Source organism: Hesperophylax consimilis, chromosome 27, assembly GCF_061612785.1.
Source record: "Hesperophylax consimilis isolate HC1 chromosome 27, BYU_Hcon_1.0, whole genome shotgun sequence".
Classification (NCBI taxonomy): domain Eukaryota; kingdom Metazoa; phylum Arthropoda; class Insecta; order Trichoptera; family Limnephilidae; genus Hesperophylax; species Hesperophylax consimilis.
The window spans coordinates 19,477,545-19,498,304 of NC_142862.1; the positions used below are offsets into that span (position 1 = coordinate 19,477,545).

Here is a 20,760-nt window from a genome sequence, read left to right on the forward strand (position 1 = left end):
CATTTTTTTCGTACCGTCACTGTCCTTTGTGGCGTCCGCATCCGTTGGAAAGATGCAAACGGCAGGTCTTGGTGGTCTGACGCGATGTCCTTGTTGAGTGATTGGTGGGGGTTGGTGAGCATCATATGGCTGTTTTCGGGCGATGTCAGCAAAAGAGAGGGTAGCCTCCGTTGCCACTGCCACTCTCCGCATTACAGGCCCGAGATCAGACTCTAATTGTATGATTTTTTGCTCAAGGTGACTTTTTTCCCTCTTCTCGTGGCGTATTTTTATTACTGCCATTCTAAGTTGTGCTGTAACTGTAGCTAAATCCGCACGCATCGTCTCTCGCTCCAACAACAGCTGAGATACGGATCTGAAAACTTCCGATACGTTTCTAGCGATCCTCAGCTGCTGGTCCTTTGAGACCTTAGATTGCTTCTCTGCTAACACAAGTTGAAGAGCTGTCAAATGTGCTTGGGTTTCATTGAGCACATCTACTCCTGAAGCGCAAGGATATTCCGCTTCGGTGACGTCCGAGCCTTTGGATGACGTAACCGAGCTGTTTTCATCCGCATCCTCAATCGTGACGCACTTTCCTCCTATATCCTCTGGACTAGGAGACATCATGGTGCTTATGTGTCGTTTTTTAGGACGATTCATTATTAAACACTACTTTATAAGGACACATAAAAAAAAAAACAATGTTTGAAACAAAGTATTAGTTCTGTTCAGCTTTGCGCCTGAAAATTCGTAGGTGGGCAATCGGTCTAGCTCTATGTAAATCAAAACAAAAGTCGCCGTATCGAGTTTTTATATCACGATTTTTTTTATATTTGCACTAATTGAGCACAAATAACTTTAAACAGTTTATCACTATGAATGTATCTACGAAATCCACTATCGGTTTTACCGAAAAGTTTCTGTTTTATTCACGAAATTATCGGATATGTTTTTTTGTAGGTTTGGGATAATTTTATTTAAAAGAAAAAATACACAAATGTATACTAAAAAGTATTTAGCGAGTAATCTCTTTCGACGCACAATTGTCACTTTAAAAGGATTTAATACAGAGAATTTAGATAGTTTCGATTGTAAACAAGGGGTATCACAAATTCACAACACAAACGCAACCAATAGGAGCCCTGAAAGGTGAGCTCATAATTAAAGCGGCCAATCCGCGCACTTTATCCGTTGTACACAACACTTTGGTTTGGGATGCAGTGAATTTTATAGTTTATATTATTAAAAAAAACAATGGTAAAATGTTAAAAAGTCACTGGAGAACACTACCACGTGTTTCTTTTGTTGTAACGACGATTACGTTTTATCTCCCGTCGGATTTATTATAAAGTTGTTTACTATTATTAACGATAGCTTGACAGAGCACGACGCTTCGCTTCGTAGGTACGAATTTGAACCAATTTGAGGTTTTACTAGGTTGACATGGTTGTATGGTTGACATGGTTGTGTGGTTGACATGGTTGTGTGGTTGACATGGTTCTGTAATTAACATGGTTGTGTGATAGACATGGTTGTGTGGTTGACATGGTTGTGTGGTTGACATGGTTGTGTGGTTGACATGCTTGTGTGGTAGACATGGTTGTGTTGTTGACATGGTTGTGTGGTAGACATGGTTGTGTGGTTGACATGGTTGTATGGTTGACATGCTTGTGTGGTAGACATGGTTGTGTTGTTGACATGGTTGTGTGAGAGACATGGTTGTGTGGTTGACATGGTTGTGTAAATGACATTGTTGTGTTGATGACATGGTTGTGTGGTTGACATGGTTGTGTGGTTGACATGGTTGTGTGGTTGACATGGTTGTGTGGTTGACATGGTTGTGTGGTTGACATGGTTGTGTAATTGACATGTTGTGTTGTTGACATGGTTGTGTGGTTAACATGGTTGTGTGGTTGACATGGTTGTGTGGTAGACATGGTTTTGTGGTAGACATGGTTGTGTGGTAGAGATGGTTCTGTGGTAGACATGGTTGTGTGACTGAAATGGTTGTGTGGTTGACATGGTTGTGTGGTAGACATGGTACTGTGGTAGACATGGTTGTGTGACTGAAATGGTTGTGTGGTTGACATGGTTGTGTGGTTGACATGGTTGTGTGGTTGACTTGGTTGTGTGGTAGACATGGTTGTGTGATTAAAAAGGTTGTGTGGTTGACATAGTTGTGTGGTTGACATGGTTGTTTAGTTGACACGGTTGTGTGGTTGACATGGTTGTGTGGTTGACATGGTTGTGTGGTAGACATGGTTGTGTGGTTGACATGGTTGTGTAAATGACATTGTTGTGTTGTTTTCATGGTTGTGTGGTTGACATGGTTGTGTGGTTGACATGGTTGTGTGGTTGACATGGTTGTGTTGTTGACATGGTTGTGTGGTTGACATGGTTGTGTGGTTGACATGGTTGTGTAATTGACATTGTTGTGTTGTTGACATGGTTGTGTGGTTAGCATGGTTGTGTGGTTGACATGGTTGTGTGGTTGACATCGTTGTGTGGTTGACATGGTTTTGTGGTTGACATGGTTGTGTGGTTGACATGGTTGTGTGTTTTACATGGTTGTATGGTTGACATGGTTCTGTAATTGACATGGTTGTCTGGTTGACATGGTTGTGTGGTTGACATGGTTGTGTAATTCACATGGTTGTGTGGTTGACATGGTTGTGTGGTTGACATGGTTGTGTGGTCGACATGGTTGTGTGGTTGACATGGTTGTGTGGTTGACATGGTTGTGTGGTTGACATGGTTGTGTTTTTGACATGGTTGTGTGGTAGACATGGTTGTGTGGTTGACATTTTTGTATGATTGACATGGTTGTGTGGTTGACATGTTTGTGTGGTTGACATGTTTGTGTGGTTGACATGGTTGTGTAATTCACATGGTTATGTGGTTGACATGGTTGTGTGGTTGACATGGTTGTGTGGTCGACATGGTTGTGTGGTTGACATGGTTGTGTGGTTGACATGGTTGTGTGGTTGACATGGTTGTGTTTTTGACATGGTTGTGTGGTAGACATGGTTGTGTGGTTGACATTTTTGTATGATTGACATGGTTGTGTGGTTGACATGTTTGTGTGGTTGACATGGTTGTGTGGTTGACATGGTTGTGTGGTTGACATGGTTGTGTGGTAGACATGGTTGTATGGTTGACATGGTTGTATGGTTGACATGGTTGTGTGGTAGACATGGTTTTGTGGTAGACATGGTTGTGTGGTAGACATGGTTGTGTGGTTGACATGGTTCTGTAATTGACATGGTTGTGTGGTTGACATGGTTGTGTAATTGACATGGTTGTGTGGTTGACATGGTTGTATGGTTGACATGGTTGTATGGTTGACATGGTTGTGTGGTAGACATGGTTTTGTGGTAGACATGGTTGTGTGGTAGACATGGTTCTGTGGTAGACATGGTTGTGTGACTGAAATGGTTGTGTGGTTGACATGGTTGTGTGGTAGACATGGTACTGTGGTAGACATGGTTGTGTGACTGAAATGGTTGCATGGTTGACATGGTTGTGTGGTTGACATGGTTGTGTGGTTGACATGGTTGTGTGGTTGACTTGGTTGTGTGGTAGACATGGTTGTGTGATTAAAAAGGTTGTGTGGTTGACATTGTTGTGTGGTTGACATGGTTGTTTAGTTGACACGGTTGTGTGGTTGACATGGTTGTGTGGTTGACATGGTTGTGTGGTAGACATGGTTGTGTGGTTGACATGGTTGTGTAAATGACATTGTTTTGTTTTTTTTTTCATGGTTGCGTGGATGACATGGTTGTGTGGTTGACATGGTTGTGTGGTAGACATGGTTTGTTGTTGACATGGTTGTGTGGTTGACATGGTTGTGTGGTTGACATGGTTGTGTAATTGACATTGTTGTGTTGTTGACATGGTTGTGTGGTTAACATGGTTGTGTGGTTGACATGGTTGTGTGGTTGACATCGTTGTGTGGTTGACATGGTTGTGTGGTTGACATGGTTTTTTCATTGACATGGTTGTGTGTTTGACATGGTTGTGTGGTTGACATGGTTGTGTGGTTGACATGCTTGTGTGGTAGACATGGTTGTGTTGTTGACATGGTTGTGTGGTTGACATGGTTGTATGGTTGACATGGTTGTGTAAGACATTGTTGTGTTGTCACATGGTTGTGTGGTTGACATGGTTGTGTGGTTGACATGGTTGTGTGGTTGACATGGTTGTGTGTTTTACATGGTTGTATGGTTGACATGGTTCTGTAATTGACATGGTTGTCTGGTTGACATGGTTGTGTGGTTGACATGGTTGTGTAATTCACATGGTTGTGTGGTTGACATGGTTGTGTGGTTGACATGGTTGTGTGGTCGACATGGTTGTGTGGTTGACATGGTTGTGTGGTTGACATGGTTGTGTGGTTGACATGGTTGTGTTTTTGACATGGTTGTGTGGTAGACATGGTTGTGTGGTTGACATGGTTGTATGGTTGACACGGTTGTATGGTTGACATGGTTGTGTGGTTGACATTTATGTATGATTGACATGGTTGTGTGGTTGACATGATTGTGTGGTTGACATGGTTGTGTGGTTGACATGGTTGTGTGGTTGACATGGTTGTGTGAATGACATGGTTGTGTGGTAGACATGGTTGTGTGGTAGACATGGTTGTGTGACTGAAATGGTTGTGTGGTTGACATGGTTGTGTGGTTGACATGGTTGTGTGGTTGACATGGTTGTGTGGTAGACATGGTTGTGTGGTTGATATGGTTGTGTGGTTGACATGGTTGTGTGGTAGACATGGTTGTGTGTCTAAAATGGTTGTGTGGTTGACATGGTTGTTTGCCTTGACGGGGTTGCCCATGGAGAGGTCGATGAAGAAGTTGTTTGGCTTGTGGTTTGTCGTGTACTGACTGTAATTACCTCTCGGCCATGGCCCCGCTGACGATGGTGGTGGCTGTAGTGGCGAAACTGAGCTGGAAGAGGAAAGCAGCGAACACGGGCCCCATGACGGGGTTGCCCACGGAGGGATCGATGCAGAAGCCTCCGATGGCGATGAAGGGGTTGGTCAGGGGGCCTTTGCCGAAAGACAGGCCATATCCGAACATCCAGTACGTCACACCTGTAGTAATCCTTTCACGTAGTAAGTAAGTAGGAAGCATTTCATAAATAAAAGCAAAACAAACATTACACTAATAAATCTAAACGAAACATGACAGAAATATAAAAAAAGGTGACCGTCTCAACTGGGAATCGAACACAGGATTTCTACCTTAGCTTGACAACGCCCTGACCTAACCTAACCTAACCTATCCTAACTTAACCTAACTTCTTCTTCTTCTTTCGTATGGTGGGGGGTCAGAGAGGGACATCTAGATCTGCGAGCCATTTTAGGGCCTCAGGCGTCGCCATGTGGACCTCATCAATCCCGACGGGGAATGAATGGAGCGGGCATTCGTTGACCACATGTTCGGTAGTCTGCACCGCACCACATTCACACATCGCCGACTCTTTAAGGCCCCATCTGTGCATCATGTGGGCACAGCGGCTATGGGAGCACCTTAACCTATTGATGGCGGACCAGGTTTTGCGAGGCAGTGAGAACCCAGGCTGTCTCTCGGTGGGGTCCTGTATGAGATGGGCATTTCCCACGTTGGCCGTTTGCCACTCAAGTTTCCACCTATCTTCTGGGGTGAGAGGTAGTCGGAGGAGCCTCTCTCCTTCCGCCCAGAAGGGCTTTCGGGACTTCAAGCGGCATGCCGGGTGGGAGACGACATCTTCGTGTAGAGGTATTGCGCTTTTTTGCAGCGCCTTCTTGTATTCCCTCAGTGTTGCAATTTCTCGCCTGATGTTTGGCAGGGTTATGTTTGCAAGTACGGGGAGCCAAGGGAGAGGAGTAGATTTTAAAGTCCCGCTGATGGTTCGCATTGTGGCATTAAGCTGAACGTCTACCATGGAAGTGTGGACGCTTCTAGCCCATACTGGAGCACAGTATTCAGCCGTTGAGAAAACCAGGGCAATGGATGCTGTTCTGAGCGTGTTGGCGTCGCATCCCCAGCTAGTTCCAGCTAGCTTATTAACTAAGTTAAGCCTTGTCCTGGTTGCCGGTAGTTCAAGCTCCTGTCCAAAGTAACTCCGAGATAGCGGGGGTGGGGGTCATGGTAAATATTTTTTCCATCAAACTGAACACAGAGTTTGGCATCCGCTTGTGAATTGCTAAGATGAAAAGCTGTCGCAACTGTTTTCGACCCATTTGGCTTTAGTCGCCAATTGAGGAAATATTCTTCTAAAGCCTTTAGGTCAGAATTGAGGATATCTTCTGCTGCTTTAAGGGTTTTGGCTTGAGCTGTGACGGCGATTTCATCTGCGTAAGCAAATTTTCTGCCTTCAGTGTGAGGGAGGTCTCGAGTGTAGATGTTAACCTAACTTAACCTATCCTAACCCAACCCAACCTAACCTAACCTAACCTATCTTAACCTTACCTAACCTATCCTAACCTAACCTAACCTTACCTATTCTAACCCAACCTAACCTAAACTATCCTAACCTCACCTTACATAACCTATCCTTACCTAACCTAACCTAAACTGACATAACCTAACCTAACCTATCGTAACCTAACCTAATCTAACCAACCTAAGTTATCCTAACCTAACCTAACTTAAACTATCCTCACCTAACCTAATCTATACTGACTTAACTTATCGTAACCTATAATAACCTAACCTTTTTCAAATATTTATTTACTTATAAACACGCCAAAAGACCTTTATTATATTCGGTCCGGTTTGAGTTCGGCCAAAATAGTACCTACCTAATTTGCATAGAGTAAAAGGTAATAACGTCTCTTCTAGCCACTAGTCTAGTCTGAGAAAATAGTACCTACCTAATTTGCATAGATTAAAAGGTAATAACGTCTCTTCTAGCCACTAGTCTAGTCTGAGAAAATAGTACCTACCTAATTTGGATAGATTAAAAGGTAATAACGTCTCTTCTAGCCACTAGTCTAGTCTGAGAAAATTGTACCTACCTAATTTGGATAGATTAAAAGGTAATAACGTCTCTTCTAGCCACTAGTCTAGTCTGAGAAAATTGTACCTACCTAATTTGCATAGATTAAAAGGTAATAACGTCTCTTCTAGCCACTAGTCTAGTCTGAGAAAATAGTACCTACCTAATTTGCATAGATTAAAAGGTAATAACGTCTCTTCTAGCCACTAGTCTAGTCTGAGAAAATAGTACCTACCTAATTTACATAAAGTAAATTGTAATAACGTCTCTTCTAGCCACTAGTCTAGTCTGAGAAAAATCCAATATTTTGAAAATTAAAAATTGCTTGCCTTACCTCCAAGAACAATGTCGACGACGTTTTTCATCATGATGTTAACTTCATTCTTGATGGAGACGCATCCAGATTCCAGCATTCCGAAACCTGCAAAAATTCATTGTAATGAACTTGAAATCGCATGTACCTCACAGTAGTGAGGACAAATGCGTCGGGTTTCCTATATCAGATTTAATTAAAATGAAGCCACAAAGTGATTTTACTGTTATTGAAGAAGTGAAAATGGCCATTTTCGCCAAAGTTTGTACAATGTTTTATGCTTCCATTTCGTAACTTTTACGTTTTATTTATATGTTTCCACCCAATACAAGATTACTAGAAGTCGGGATTTTTTTTCAGTGCAGAAATTCTGGGACTAACTACCATAATCTGTACTTCTTATTGCCCAGCATACTAATGGAGGGTAATCAGGTGGATTCTTTGGTGGACATCTTGAATTTATCTCTAAATAAATACAAAAGATTGTTATTTGGACAAAAAAAATCAAGGTCCTAACACAAGATCTAATCAAAATGAATGTACGTTCAATCTAAAAATTACTAATAAATAGGCCAACAAACACTCGCTTATCGTGTACCTCCTATATTTAAGGCGATGCCATACGTAGTAATGCAAAATCATGTGTTTTTGGTATGAAAATTTGGTCGCCTAGAAATGTTTCAAATGCTTCAATTAAATACTGTGATTAGAATACATCTTGGCCTTTGAAATAATCGAGTATTTTTTAGATAAGTCTTTTTATAAGCCCAGAAAAAATAATGTATAAGGCCTATGAAAACTGCTTTAAAGTTCAAAATCTCCTACTTACGAACCCATTTTTGGTTATGGTTTTATTGTATAATGTGGCAAATTAAGTTATTTATAAAATTATCGAAAAACATTTAAATATTTGTGCCTGAACATCCACAAAATAAAATAAAAGGCACTTTTTGGCCATGTTTTTTTCTTGCATAAATCAAAACAGGTGGATGGTGTTAAGCGGGAATTTAAGTCTTATCGCCATCTACGTAAGGTGTGTTATTGATAGCGGTAGTGCATCGCCTTAATAAGGATGCCAATCGGTGTAAAAAGCGAAACAAAATGCACAACTGAACTAAAAAATCGTTAAGACCAAGATTTTCTTTAATGATATTGTTTATAAATACATTAGTATCCATTAATTGCTTGCATGTTATTGTATAAATATGCCTTTGAGTGTCTTTAAGTGTATTGTATGCCTTTGAGTGTGTGTATGCCTATGAGTATGTTGACTGTGTTGTATCTATCTGTCTAAGTTTTTTACGTACTTGAAATGTTATTCTTGTGTATCTATGTTCTATATTGTAGCTTCTCGTTGTATGTGTGCTTTAGTATTGCAATTAATATTGTGAACATGACTTGCTGACATACTGCTTTGGCAGCTTAGCGGGAACTTATAATGAAGAATAAAAAATAAATTTAAAACTTTCCAATATTGTAAAATACGTAACTAATTCAAAATCGTAAGACAAAAACGCAATGTACAAATTTTGGTGAAAACATCCGATTGTTCTATTTTTTAAGCTCACTGTTGTATGCATATTGGTTTATTGCATAGGCATTCAAATTAACAGACTTGCCCTTACATGAAATCTGGAGGCAAACCACGTGACCATATTTTGGCACCAGGAGAGTTCTAGAATGTCATATATTGACCTTTGAAGAGCGAAATAAATCAGACCATGCACAGAAAAGTAAAAGTCGCTAAATTGAGGCAAAGGTTTGCATCGCTGCCAATTGTGGGACTTTTCTACTAAATGTTGAGAGAGGTGGCTAAATTATAACACATTTAAGTGTCTAACTAAATAGTGTAACAAAATATTAAGTTTTAGAAACAAGCCCGAATTTTTATTTAGGGGGATATTTATTAAAGTTTTTTACGCTGCCAACAATTTTTGCGCTATTGTAAAAGGACTAGTGATTCGTAAGCAGATTTTATTTTCGAGAACAGAGTCCTGAGTGAAATTAGTCAGATTAATTTATTGAAAGGGGGACTGTCACGCCGCCTCACGCGCTCTGCGGAAGTCGGTGTGTTCCCCATTCCCTCTATTATTATGTCTATGGTATAGTGGTGTGATTGCAATTAATACATCCATTGGTTTAAAATTTATACTTTCTAATTTTAATGCCATACTGTGAGTAAAACAATTATGATGAAAATGAACATGCACAAAGTGTCGTTTCACGCTGCTTATCTGCTTCGTGGATATTACAAATAGTGTAATATCGTGATAAAACAATATTATATAAGTTAACATACATACATTTTCCATTAGCAACCGTTGAACGATAAAAATACAAATAACGTTTTAGGTATTTTGTTCAAGAGATATGAGGATCACCCACAAATGATGTATGGATTACGATCTAAAACAACTAGACACGTGACGGAATTGATGGTAGATAAAATATGTTTTTATTTTTTTTATTTCGTATTTGAGGGAGGGGAATGGTCAGATGGGTAATATCTAGGTCTGCGAGCCAGTCTAGTGCCTCAAACTTCGCCATGTAGACCTCATAAATCCCGCCAGTACCACATCTACACTTGGCCATAAGTCCAAACTTATGTATCATGAGGGCACAACGGCTGTGGGAACTCCTTAAAAAAAACTGTTTATTTAATTTATTTATTTATTCAGAAAACAGTTTTGAACATAAAAAAACATGCAAATTTCACTAGGGCATTCAAGATATGCAGCTTTACAATTACATCATTTAAAAAAATACATACATGTAAACTTAATATAATAATAACATTAAATTTAAACCCAAAAAAGAAAAGTTAATGACACGGTCGTTTCGAGACCGGTAGACAAAAATAAACAAAATTTTAGTAACAAATGTACGAAAAATAAAAACAAAAATGTCAACAAAAGAAGCATTGGTAAGTAAGTTGACAACAATAATATTCTTCTGTTAACTAAAGTACAAGGTACCTGTGCTGGCTTATCAGACACAAGCATAGGGTAACCATACTAAAAATTACAACATGGATAGTATGAATAATAAATTATAAGAAAAAATAAAATAAGTAAATAAAAATAGGTAAATAGTAACCGATAGGGAAGTAAATAATATTAATGATAATATAATACATTATTTAATAATTATTCCGGCTACTGGCATTATACCTAGCTCTCTCATTAAAAATTTTGGCGTATTCTAATACTAGATCTATCTATCAAAAAATTTACATATAAAGATGCAAAAATCGGTCATTTTGAATACATGTAGGATAAAGAAAGATTTTTTAAATATTTATGTTGAGGGATCAGTAGGATTTATTGGTCCTGTTAGGAGTTCTACCGAGCCGAACCCTCTGATATGAAAATATCTGGAGTCGGTGAATTATTTTCCCATTTTATCTCTGGTGAGTTGACGTGTTGTTCTTGTATTGTTTTGTATTTATTTTGCTTATATAATGCACTTGCATAATGTTGATTGACTAGATGATCATTTGTGGAAAAGTGTGTGGAAGGGTTTAGTTTTTCCTATGGGGAAGATTTAACCCGGACATAAAATCGGAAGTTAAAAACAAAAATAATAATAAAAAGTTGTTTTAGAAGTAAATAAGTACATGCGCAGTAAGTAAATAAGGATTGTATCGAAACAGAGCTTCCACACGGAATTCCAACTGTAATAGTATATATACCTAGCGTCCAAAAAAGGATGTTTCTAATTTTCTTTTATTGAATTAATCAAGACGAAAATTTCCTCTGAAATCATTTGTAAGTAGGTACTTACTTAATTAATAATTATCAACCATGTATTTTATTTAACTTTTTTTCAAATAAGGAATTATTATACAACTTTTCCAAAGACAATAAAAAAAATCTAACGTTTTTTTCAGGAAGGTGGGTACCTACCTATATATTGAAAAATACATATAAGAAAGTCCAAAAAAACACGAGGATTTCTCATTTGAAAAATTAATCTTTACTGAACCAAACGGCCACCATCTTGAACCGGTAAAACGGAACGTACAAACAATTTAACAGTGACAAAATGCAAAATGGTCGAATTAATCAAATACTCCACTGTCTAAGATAAATACTCAGCAAGGGCAATAAGCCAAAAATACTGGTTACATTCTGCCAGTTTGAGTACATATTTTAGTCAGAGAAATATTAAATTTCACGTTACGAAACAATACAATGCTTTACAAAATCAAACAAAAAATAACAGAAATTAATATATTTAAAACTAAAGTAAAACTAACATAACTGAGAGAACAAAGTGATATTCCATTTGCAAACATTATGAGGACAATGTAAAGACAACTAGAAATTAAATACAAAAATATATTTAAAAAAAATAGGCCTTTGAATTTAGATGGACAAAAATGAGTATTTATTTTTACAGCTATTTTTTTATTAAGATACTGTTAAAAATGAGACAGCATGACCATTTCCTAGTAAAATATCAGTGCCTTATTTTTGGAATTACTTAACCTTAAATTGTAATATTAACTTATGAAATAAAAAAATAGGAAATATTTATCCAAGACACTGTCTAGATTGCATTTAGTACGAGTTGAAATTTGCGATAAAACATAAAAGATAACAGCTAATAAAAATGTGCGGTGAGAAAATGATATATGATGATAATGTTGGTAGTTAAATATGACCGAAGGAGATAAGGTCCCATTAGCTCAATTGTAAGAGAGGAGTCCTGGCAAGGCGAGGGTCCTGATTTCAAGTCCTGGATGCGACCTATCTTTTTCTGTTTCAATTTATTGTTAAAGGATTTCTAATATTATCTTCAATAATTAAAAATATTAGTCACACAGCATATATCTGGACACGTGTTCACGCAGGGTAAGATGCGAAAATATTATTATTTCTAATTACATATGTGTTCCGACTTCCTCATAACATATCCGTGCTTTACTGAGAGTTTATTTATTTATTTATAGAATACATGATAATACAATAATACATTTTCTTACATGTGATACATTAAATCACCACACTAGGCGACTGCCTGTCTCGTGGCGACCAATGGTATACACGGTGTCCGGAAACTCGTAGTACAAGCGGGAAACTGGAGAATCTACACCACATGGGGAACCCAAAAAAACATAAAATTTTTTGATTTGTGCATTTTCAAAAAAAAAAAAAACCAAAAAAAAATATTTTTCTGCTATTTTAGGGTTAAAGTTTTTTCTGGTGTTTAGGGTTGAATAACAGATGTTTTAACCCTGCAGAGCAGAAATATTTTATGATTACACCGGGTTAAATGAAGGGTGATTTCAAAATAATGCTTCAAATCCGAGTTTCTTCATTTGTTTTACTTTCAAATAGTTTTAATTAGTTGGGTACTTTGATCTTAAGTAATAATTTATAAGAATTTGATTAAAAAAATAAAATAAAATAAAAAAATCAACTTCAAACTCGATTTACTCGATAACGAAAGCTCAAATAAAAAAAAAATATACTACAAAATCGACTCCAAATGTGATGTAGATTCACCAGTTTCCCGCTTGTACTACGAGTTTCCGGACACCCTGTATAGTTAGTATGTGAGGTCTAGTGTTAACATATGATTTAAATATTTATACATGTTTAAAATATATTTTTTTTTATTTAATTTTTATTTAATATTAAATTTACAATTACATGTTATTACATTACATTAAGTTTATTTTCTTTTTATTACAGTACATCGTGATACACCTTTTTTTAGAGCTAATGCTCGTGTTAAAAAGGCGGAGAAACGCGTGTAAATAGTAATTTAACATATTTTTTCAGAGAGTGTAATGATAATGAAAACAATTTTTATTTTTTAATATAACAAAATAAAAATTTTATATGTAACAAAATTTTATCAAATAGAAAAGAGAAAAGGATGTAAAAGAAAGAAAGAGATAAGAATAAGAAATAAGAGAAAAGGATTTCAATATAATAATAATTGAGAGATTATATTGTCTTTTTAAGTATAAACGATTTTAATATGCTATTGATATAGTGCTTTTATTGAGCTTTTGAATTTTTTATAATTCATTTCCAATCTTAAGTTAAGAGGTAATTGGTTAAACCATTTGACACCAAAATATTTATAAAATTGTTGGGCTGTGGTGGTGTTACAGAATACTTTGTCTATTGCTGTTCGAAAAAGTTATTAAGTTGTCAAAGTTGAAACAATCTTTATGTATTTGAAAAAGAGTTATTTTTTTATAAATAATATGAAGTGAAGGGACTTTAAATTCTTGAAATAATCTAATTGTGGGGTAATCATACGGTTTTTTCAAAATTATTTTTACTAATATTCTTTGGATGATTTCTAAAGGTAAGAGAGAAGTTTTGAATGCTCCACCCCAACCAACAATTCCGTATTGTAATACTGATTGAATTAGTGAAAAATAGATGGTTCTTAATAATTTAAAATTTAGTATGTTTCGTATTCTAAGAAAAATGTACAATAATTTTCTTAAATATGAAAGTATGAAAGATTATATTAGAATGAATTATAATGGAAATATAAAATATAAAAATGTTAAAGTAGAAAGCAGAAGACAAAAAAAAGAAAAATAAAAAGAATAAAGAAGAAATTAAAAAAAAGAAAAAAAAAAAAAATTAGAAGTCTAAGACATGCTATTATGCAGGAAAAGATCAAATACATAGCTCTCTTTTCTGGTTGTGTAAGTGTACATGCATGTATGAGCGCGTAAATACGCGTGTACACGCATACATCCACACACACACTTATTAATATTTATAGATGCATACATATTCATACAAAGTTTGTTATGAAAGTTGTCAAATCATTCTTTATAGACCTCCAGTCCCATTTTTAACAAGAAAACGAATAACTTGACCAGATTTTTAATAAATATTTCATATCAGGAAGCTTTCTCCTTGTGTACTTATATTATGCTTTATACTTATATCGGTTACAAATTTTGCCAGACAAGAAGAAGATAAAATTTAAAAGTTAATGTCAGTATTTTGAGATGTCACTTACTAGTGACCAGTTATGAGGTGTCACTTACAAGTCTGCGTGGTGAATACATTTATTTTGGTGTCACTTACCAGTCTGCATGGTGAAATCACTTATTTTGGTGTCACTTACCAGTCTGCATGGTGAAATCACTTATTTTGGTGTCACTTACCAGTCTGCATGGTGAAATCACTTATTTTGGTGTCACTTACCAGTCTGCATGGTGAATACACTTATTTTGGTGTTACTTACCAGTCTGCATGGTGAATATGATAAAAGACGAAGTGAGGATCCAATTAGTGTCCTCAACCTCGAGATTAGGGTCGTAGCCGCCAGGTAGAAGGTCTTCAGTCAGATTCATCCATGACGAGGATCCATTCCTCGCCAACAGAGCGTCGGTGTTGTCCATTGCTGGGCTGTATCTGAGAAATAGATTATTTGTTGTTGTATGTTAAGAATGTGCTTACTGTGGACAGGAGCTTACTGGAGCGTAGCCATAGCGCTCACATGGTTGGGAGATTGGCAGACTATTGAGGGACATATTTTAGATAGTTTTTTTTACTGCAATTTATTATTTACATCATCTATTTTGGAGGCGGGTGTGGGTACTGCCGCCCAGAGAATCATTTATTGGATAACCAACGCCTCTGCCTGTGACTTATCAGGGTGGCTGGATTCATGGGGTGAGGTTCGTTCAGGTGGATTTTGACGATGGATGCGCATGCCCACCAGCTGCGCAACGGACCGGATCTGGAGGGTTTGGTAGAGGGAGACCCTTAACATAACCTCTTTTAAAACCTTTGACAGTCCTGGCCTATTTCAGCATTTTCCCATTTCATTTTGGGAACGTACGGCGAGCGATATAGTCTCACTAACTCCAGACGGTTGGGAGCAATTGAGGCTCTTGTGCGGTTTTATATTAAAGAAGAAACCAATTATCATTATTTGGCGGGACAGATCTACACAGAACAGGACAGGTGTATTTTAATAAAAATGAACCTACCTTACCCGTTAGTGTTCTCCAGAAGTCGGAATTTTTTGTGGTCCCCGTAGAAGATAATTTAGTGAAAACTTGACAGAGAATGACACAATGCAACTGAATGCAGAAAAACAGTACATGTACACCAATAAAATTTAAAATACTTCCTGTCATCACTTTAACCGTGCATAAGGCAGGTAATGCGTTTGAATTTCATGTGGCGAGAACTTGGCTTTCTGATTTCGCTAATTTCGACATGTAAAAAATACTAATACCAATAGTTTTTTTAAGTATAAATGTTGACTGTTTCTGAGTGTCCATATGTTCAATTGCAAATATTCAAATTTAGGAAGAAGCTATGGGTACCGCCGCCCCGGGAACCATTCATTGAATAAACAACACCCCTGCACCCGGTCACCCCAAGTGGTTTGCTACGTTTTGTGACAAGGGTGGTCAGGGGTGCCCGGATTCATGGGGTTAGGTTGGTCTAGGTCTTGGCGGCGGATGCGTTTGCCCGGATCGTGAGAGACTGCTTGAGGGGGACTTTCTGTCTTCTCCAGCCGGACTCTCACGACCCATCGCCTTGCACCTCAGTGGGAGGATAGATTCATACGTTTGTCACTCCTTAACACACTGATTCCTACCCACCCCTCATACCTCTTTCCTTCCTAGAACTTCCTTTCCCTAAAAGACCCGCCACACAGCATCCCCAAATATGACATAGGCCTTGAAGGATATTTTTCCTCACGGCCTCCTGTGTGGAGCTAATGTAAAAAAAGTATTTAAAATTAAAAAAAAATAGGACTACATATTTTTATTTTATTTTTATGTCAAAGAATACGATTTTTTCCAAAAATATTTCAAATGTACAATTTTCTATTTGCCGCCAAAACGAAATGATCGTTTTTATTAGTGAATATGGTGGAATGTTGACGTCACTCAGGGGAAGATTGGTGACAGCTGTTTTACCAGACAGTTATAATGACGTTCTAGTTGGAATCGTTTCGGAATGTGCGGTTTTATATCGTTTTTATTAGTGAATATGGTGGAATGTTGACGTCACTCAGGGGAAGATTGGTGACAGCTGTTTTACCAGACAGTTATAATGACGTTCTATTTGGAATCGTTTCGGAATGTGCGGTTTTAGATCGTTTTTAAAATCAATAATTTTTAATGCAAATATTAAAATTACACATTTTTAGTACAATGATGAGAATCGGAAAAATAAACTTCCCCACGTTTTTAGTACGATGGTGAGAATCGGAAAAATAAACTTCCCCACATTTTTAGTACGATGGTGAGAATCGGAAAAATAAACTTACCCACATTTTTAGTACGATGCGATGGTTAGAATCTGAAAAATAAACTTCCCCACGTTTTTAGTACGATGGTGAGAATCAGAAAAATAAACTTCCTCACGTTTTTAGTACGATGGTGAGAATCGGAAAAATAAACGTCCCCACATTTTTAGTACGATGCGATCGTGAGAATCGGAAAAATAAACTTCCCCACGTTTTTAGTACGATGGTGAGAATCGGAAAAATAAACTTCCCCACATTTTTAGTACGATGGTGAGAATCGGAAAAATAAACTTACCCACATTTTTAGTACGATGCGATGGTGAGAATCGGAAAAATAAACTTCCCCACGTTTTTAGTACGATGGTGAGAATCAGAAAAATAAACTTCCTCACGTTTTTAGTACGATGGTGAGAATCGGAAAAATAAACGTCCCCACATTTTTAGTACGATGCGATCGTGAGAATCGGAAAAATAAACTTCCCCACGTTTTTAGTACGATGGTGAAAATCGGAAAAATAAACTTACCCACATTTTTAGTACGATGCGATGGTGAGAATCGGAAAAATAAACTTCCCCACGTTTTTAGTACGATGGTGAGAATCGGAAAAATAAACTTCCACACATTTTTCAAATCGACATAATATGCATATTCTGCAATTAAAAAAATTAAAAATTTCATCGCAAGCAATACTATTATAAAGTTTTTAATGTCGCTTACCGATGGTTTTTATCGTGTAAACAGAATTACTACAGTACACATTAATAATTATCACACGAAACTAAAAAACTGTAATTACTACTTTACACGAAACTAAAAAACTGTAAATACTACTTTACACTAAACTAAAAAAACTGTAATTACTACTTTACACAAAACTAAAAAACTGTAAATACTACTTTACACTAAACTAAAAAAACTGTAATTACTACTTTACACGAAACTAAAAAAACTGTAATTACTACTATACACGAAACTAAAAAACTGTAATTACTACTTTACACGAAACTAAAAAAACTGTAATTATTACTTTACACGAAACTAAAAAAACTGTAGATACCACCTTACACGAAGCTAAAAAAACTGTAATTACTACTTTACACGAAACTAAAAAAACTTTAATTACTACTTTACACTAAACTAAAAAAACTGTAATTACTACTTTACACGAAACTAAAAAACTGTAAATACCACTTTACACGAAAGTAAAACACTGTAAATACTACTTTACACTAAACTAAACAAACTGTAATTACTACTTTACACGAAACTAAAAAACTGTAAATACCACCTTACACGAAAGTAAAAAAAACTTTAAAAACTACTTTACACGAAAGTAAAAAACTGTAATTACTACTTTTTACAAAACTTGAATAGACAAAGGTATTATAAAAGTTATTGCCACTTCAATTTTTTAATTAAATTTATTTAAAATTTTGAAAATTACAAATATTTTTCAAATGCTAAATGTTGTTTCGGTTCCATGATAACTTAACCCAGTGACAATTCAACACGCCTTTAAAAAGTGATATAAAGTCATTAGAAACGATGAAAAAAATTAAAACCTAACCTACTTAACCCAGTTAATAAGTTTTTATTTCATCACTTTCCATGACTTTAAATAACTTTTTAAAGATGTGATGAGTTATCATTTTGATGATTTATCCGGTCACCGTTGTTTCATAGAATTATTTCAAATTTTTCGGGAGCGTTCATGGTATTTTTAATGCAAACTGAAAGCACGGTATTCTCTCTTTCTAACACGGTTTAAATTATATTTCTCACCATAATACAAAATAAGATATACTTGTAATAACTTTTTTGAGACCTTCTCAGGCTAGGATATATATCTCTGGTTTATTGCCTGTGACAAATATCTCCCAAAATTGCGCAAGGGGTTAAATGCTTTCTAAGGCAACCGATGGCGAAAGCAAAGTGCTTCACTTACCTACCTGCAATAAATCATTTATCTTTCCAATGTCACAAACAAGTTAATTATTTACCTCACTGTGTAATTGAGCCCCGCTGAACATGCCACGTTTTATCTTTCGCGGAATTCTCGTATTTCAACCTAGTAATGATCGAGGAATTACCACGTGGATAACCACAAGGTAATCAGGTAATAATATTCATAATTACTACCTGTTTTTGGATTAACGGTTCTCCACACCTGTGATCAAATTATTTTAACCCCTACGATAGGCAATATACTTTTACCCCTATAGATGGGCAATGTGGCCTGGCCAAGCCATGTAAGGTGTGGGCTATCAAACTATTTTTATATAAAGGCAGATGTGCAAATAGTGGTATGAACGTGTCAATATGTTGTATATTTCGATATAACAGGACAAACAGCCTGTCCAGCCAACGATGGCAAGTCATTTTTCCACCAGAATTCTGTCCAAGTCGAGTGACATAAAAAAGTAATCGCAATATGTTGTTCAGCCGATATAGCGATACTTCTAAGATAAATCCATCACTACACGTGGACCTTGTCGCTTCACGATCAACATCTGGAAGTTTTCCAGTGTAAATTTGACCTCTGAGCGGGTAATTGGTATCCGAATCGCAGACTTACCTTTACCTTGATACCATATGCGACGACTTTTCCAGGCCATGTGGACTATAGTCTTTGAAGTTTTTGTATTAATTTTTTTCATTCTACCAACTAAACGCAAACTCATCGGAAATCGCACCATTCTACACAACTCGCCGGGTTGTATATTATAGTGTGTTGATACCGCTTGCCAAAAGGTCAACGAAAAAGAAATAAAATCACTTTTAAAAATCAAAATGGCCTGGCCAGGCCACATTGCCCACAGTAGGGTTGTAACATATTAAGAAATATTAAATTCGATTACATATCTAGCCATAAATACGAAAATGGAGTGCTGTGTGCCTAACGTATATACACGATTCTTTCGATTTTGCGTGTTTTAATTTATAATTTTTACTGGCTAAATTCCTTACTGTGAACATCCTAACATTTCCGCCTAACAATCTAACCTAACCTAACTTAGAAAAACGATAGAATCGATTAATTATAACTTATAAATAATTTGTACCGCAGTGAGAGGGATTGATTCATAGGTCCGTCAACCCTGGACACAGTGATTCCCGGATTCCTACCCACCACTCCTTCTCAGAACTTCATCTCCTACCTTTCCTAATAAGACCCTCCACACAACATCCCCAAAAACGACAGGCCCTCACGGGAACAATTTTCTTCGGGACCAAAAAAAAATATTTGTCGAATTTAGCGAATATAGATTATAAATTAAAACAAAATTATCAGAGTTTCATCATCATCTATGGCAGGGGTGCTCAAACTTGAACTGCTGGCGATCTACCTCAATATTATTAGATTCCGATCGATCGACTCTGAGAGGCTGCAAGTATGTGTGATGCAGGATTGTCGTCTATGTAGGTAGGGTGTATCGTGGCGCAGGTATAAGTGTATATATAGGGACGTTGCACAATTGCATGGCCACGAATCCACATAGAATTTGAAGGAACGACAGAAATTAGTTCGCAATATGCATTTTTTTAGTCAAGGTAGGTGGAGGTCTGCACTAAAAAGTCAATAAAAAAACTTATATTTATTCAAAATTGCAAGTTTATTGGTTCTTACAAAAAACAAACGAGTTCTAGTTTCTAAACTAAACTAAATAATGACTTTGGATGTTGAAGCGTGGCACTGCATGTCCTCAGCATACTTTTCATACGATGGTACGTAATTACCGAGTGCTAATCGCAAGCACGATGACATATGTTCGTCAGTTAGTCGATTGCGATATTTTGACATAATTATCTTCATTTCAGAAAATGCAGACTCGCACAAGTAAGTTGACCCAATCATTGTCGTCAATTGAAGGGCGATTTGCCTTAGATTCGGATATTTATCTTCAGATATAAAATACCAGAATTTTGTGTCAGATGCTATGGCTATGAGATGTATATCTGATATTATCTGCAATGTTCCAGAACACTCCGTTCAGTAACTCAGTCCGCTACAAGCTACAAATAAATAATAAAAAAGAAGGCATGAAAAATGGGAAATTTTCCTCGAGATCGACTCAAAAAGCATTCGCGATCGACCGGTCGATCGCGATCGACCGTTTGAGCACCCCTGATCTATGGCATCACATATTTGAGGAATGTTTAAGTGAGGAGTCTCACGCTGGAATTTAGGAGCCTGGCTATTCAGATCTTGCCATTAAACATG

General features: G+C 36.8%; 1 protein-coding gene across 1 annotated transcript in view; it reads right to left on the reverse strand.

Annotated features, from left to right (window-relative positions):
• The window catches only part of Amt (Ammonium transporter), a 48,693-nt gene extending 33,653 nt beyond the window's left edge, over positions 1–15,040 (reverse strand). Inside the window, exons 1-4 of the mRNA XM_089648318.1 lie at positions 14,901–15,040; positions 14,510–14,679; positions 7,301–7,387; positions 4,879–5,077 (exon numbers count right to left, since the gene is read on the reverse strand). Of these exons, the coding sequence (XP_089504444.1) occupies positions 4,879–5,077; positions 7,301–7,387; positions 14,510–14,679; positions 14,901–15,040 (596 nt within the window). The remainder of the gene's footprint in view (positions 1–4,878; positions 5,078–7,300; positions 7,388–14,509; positions 14,680–14,900) is intronic.
• Positions 15,041–20,760: the final 5,720 nt, after the last annotated feature.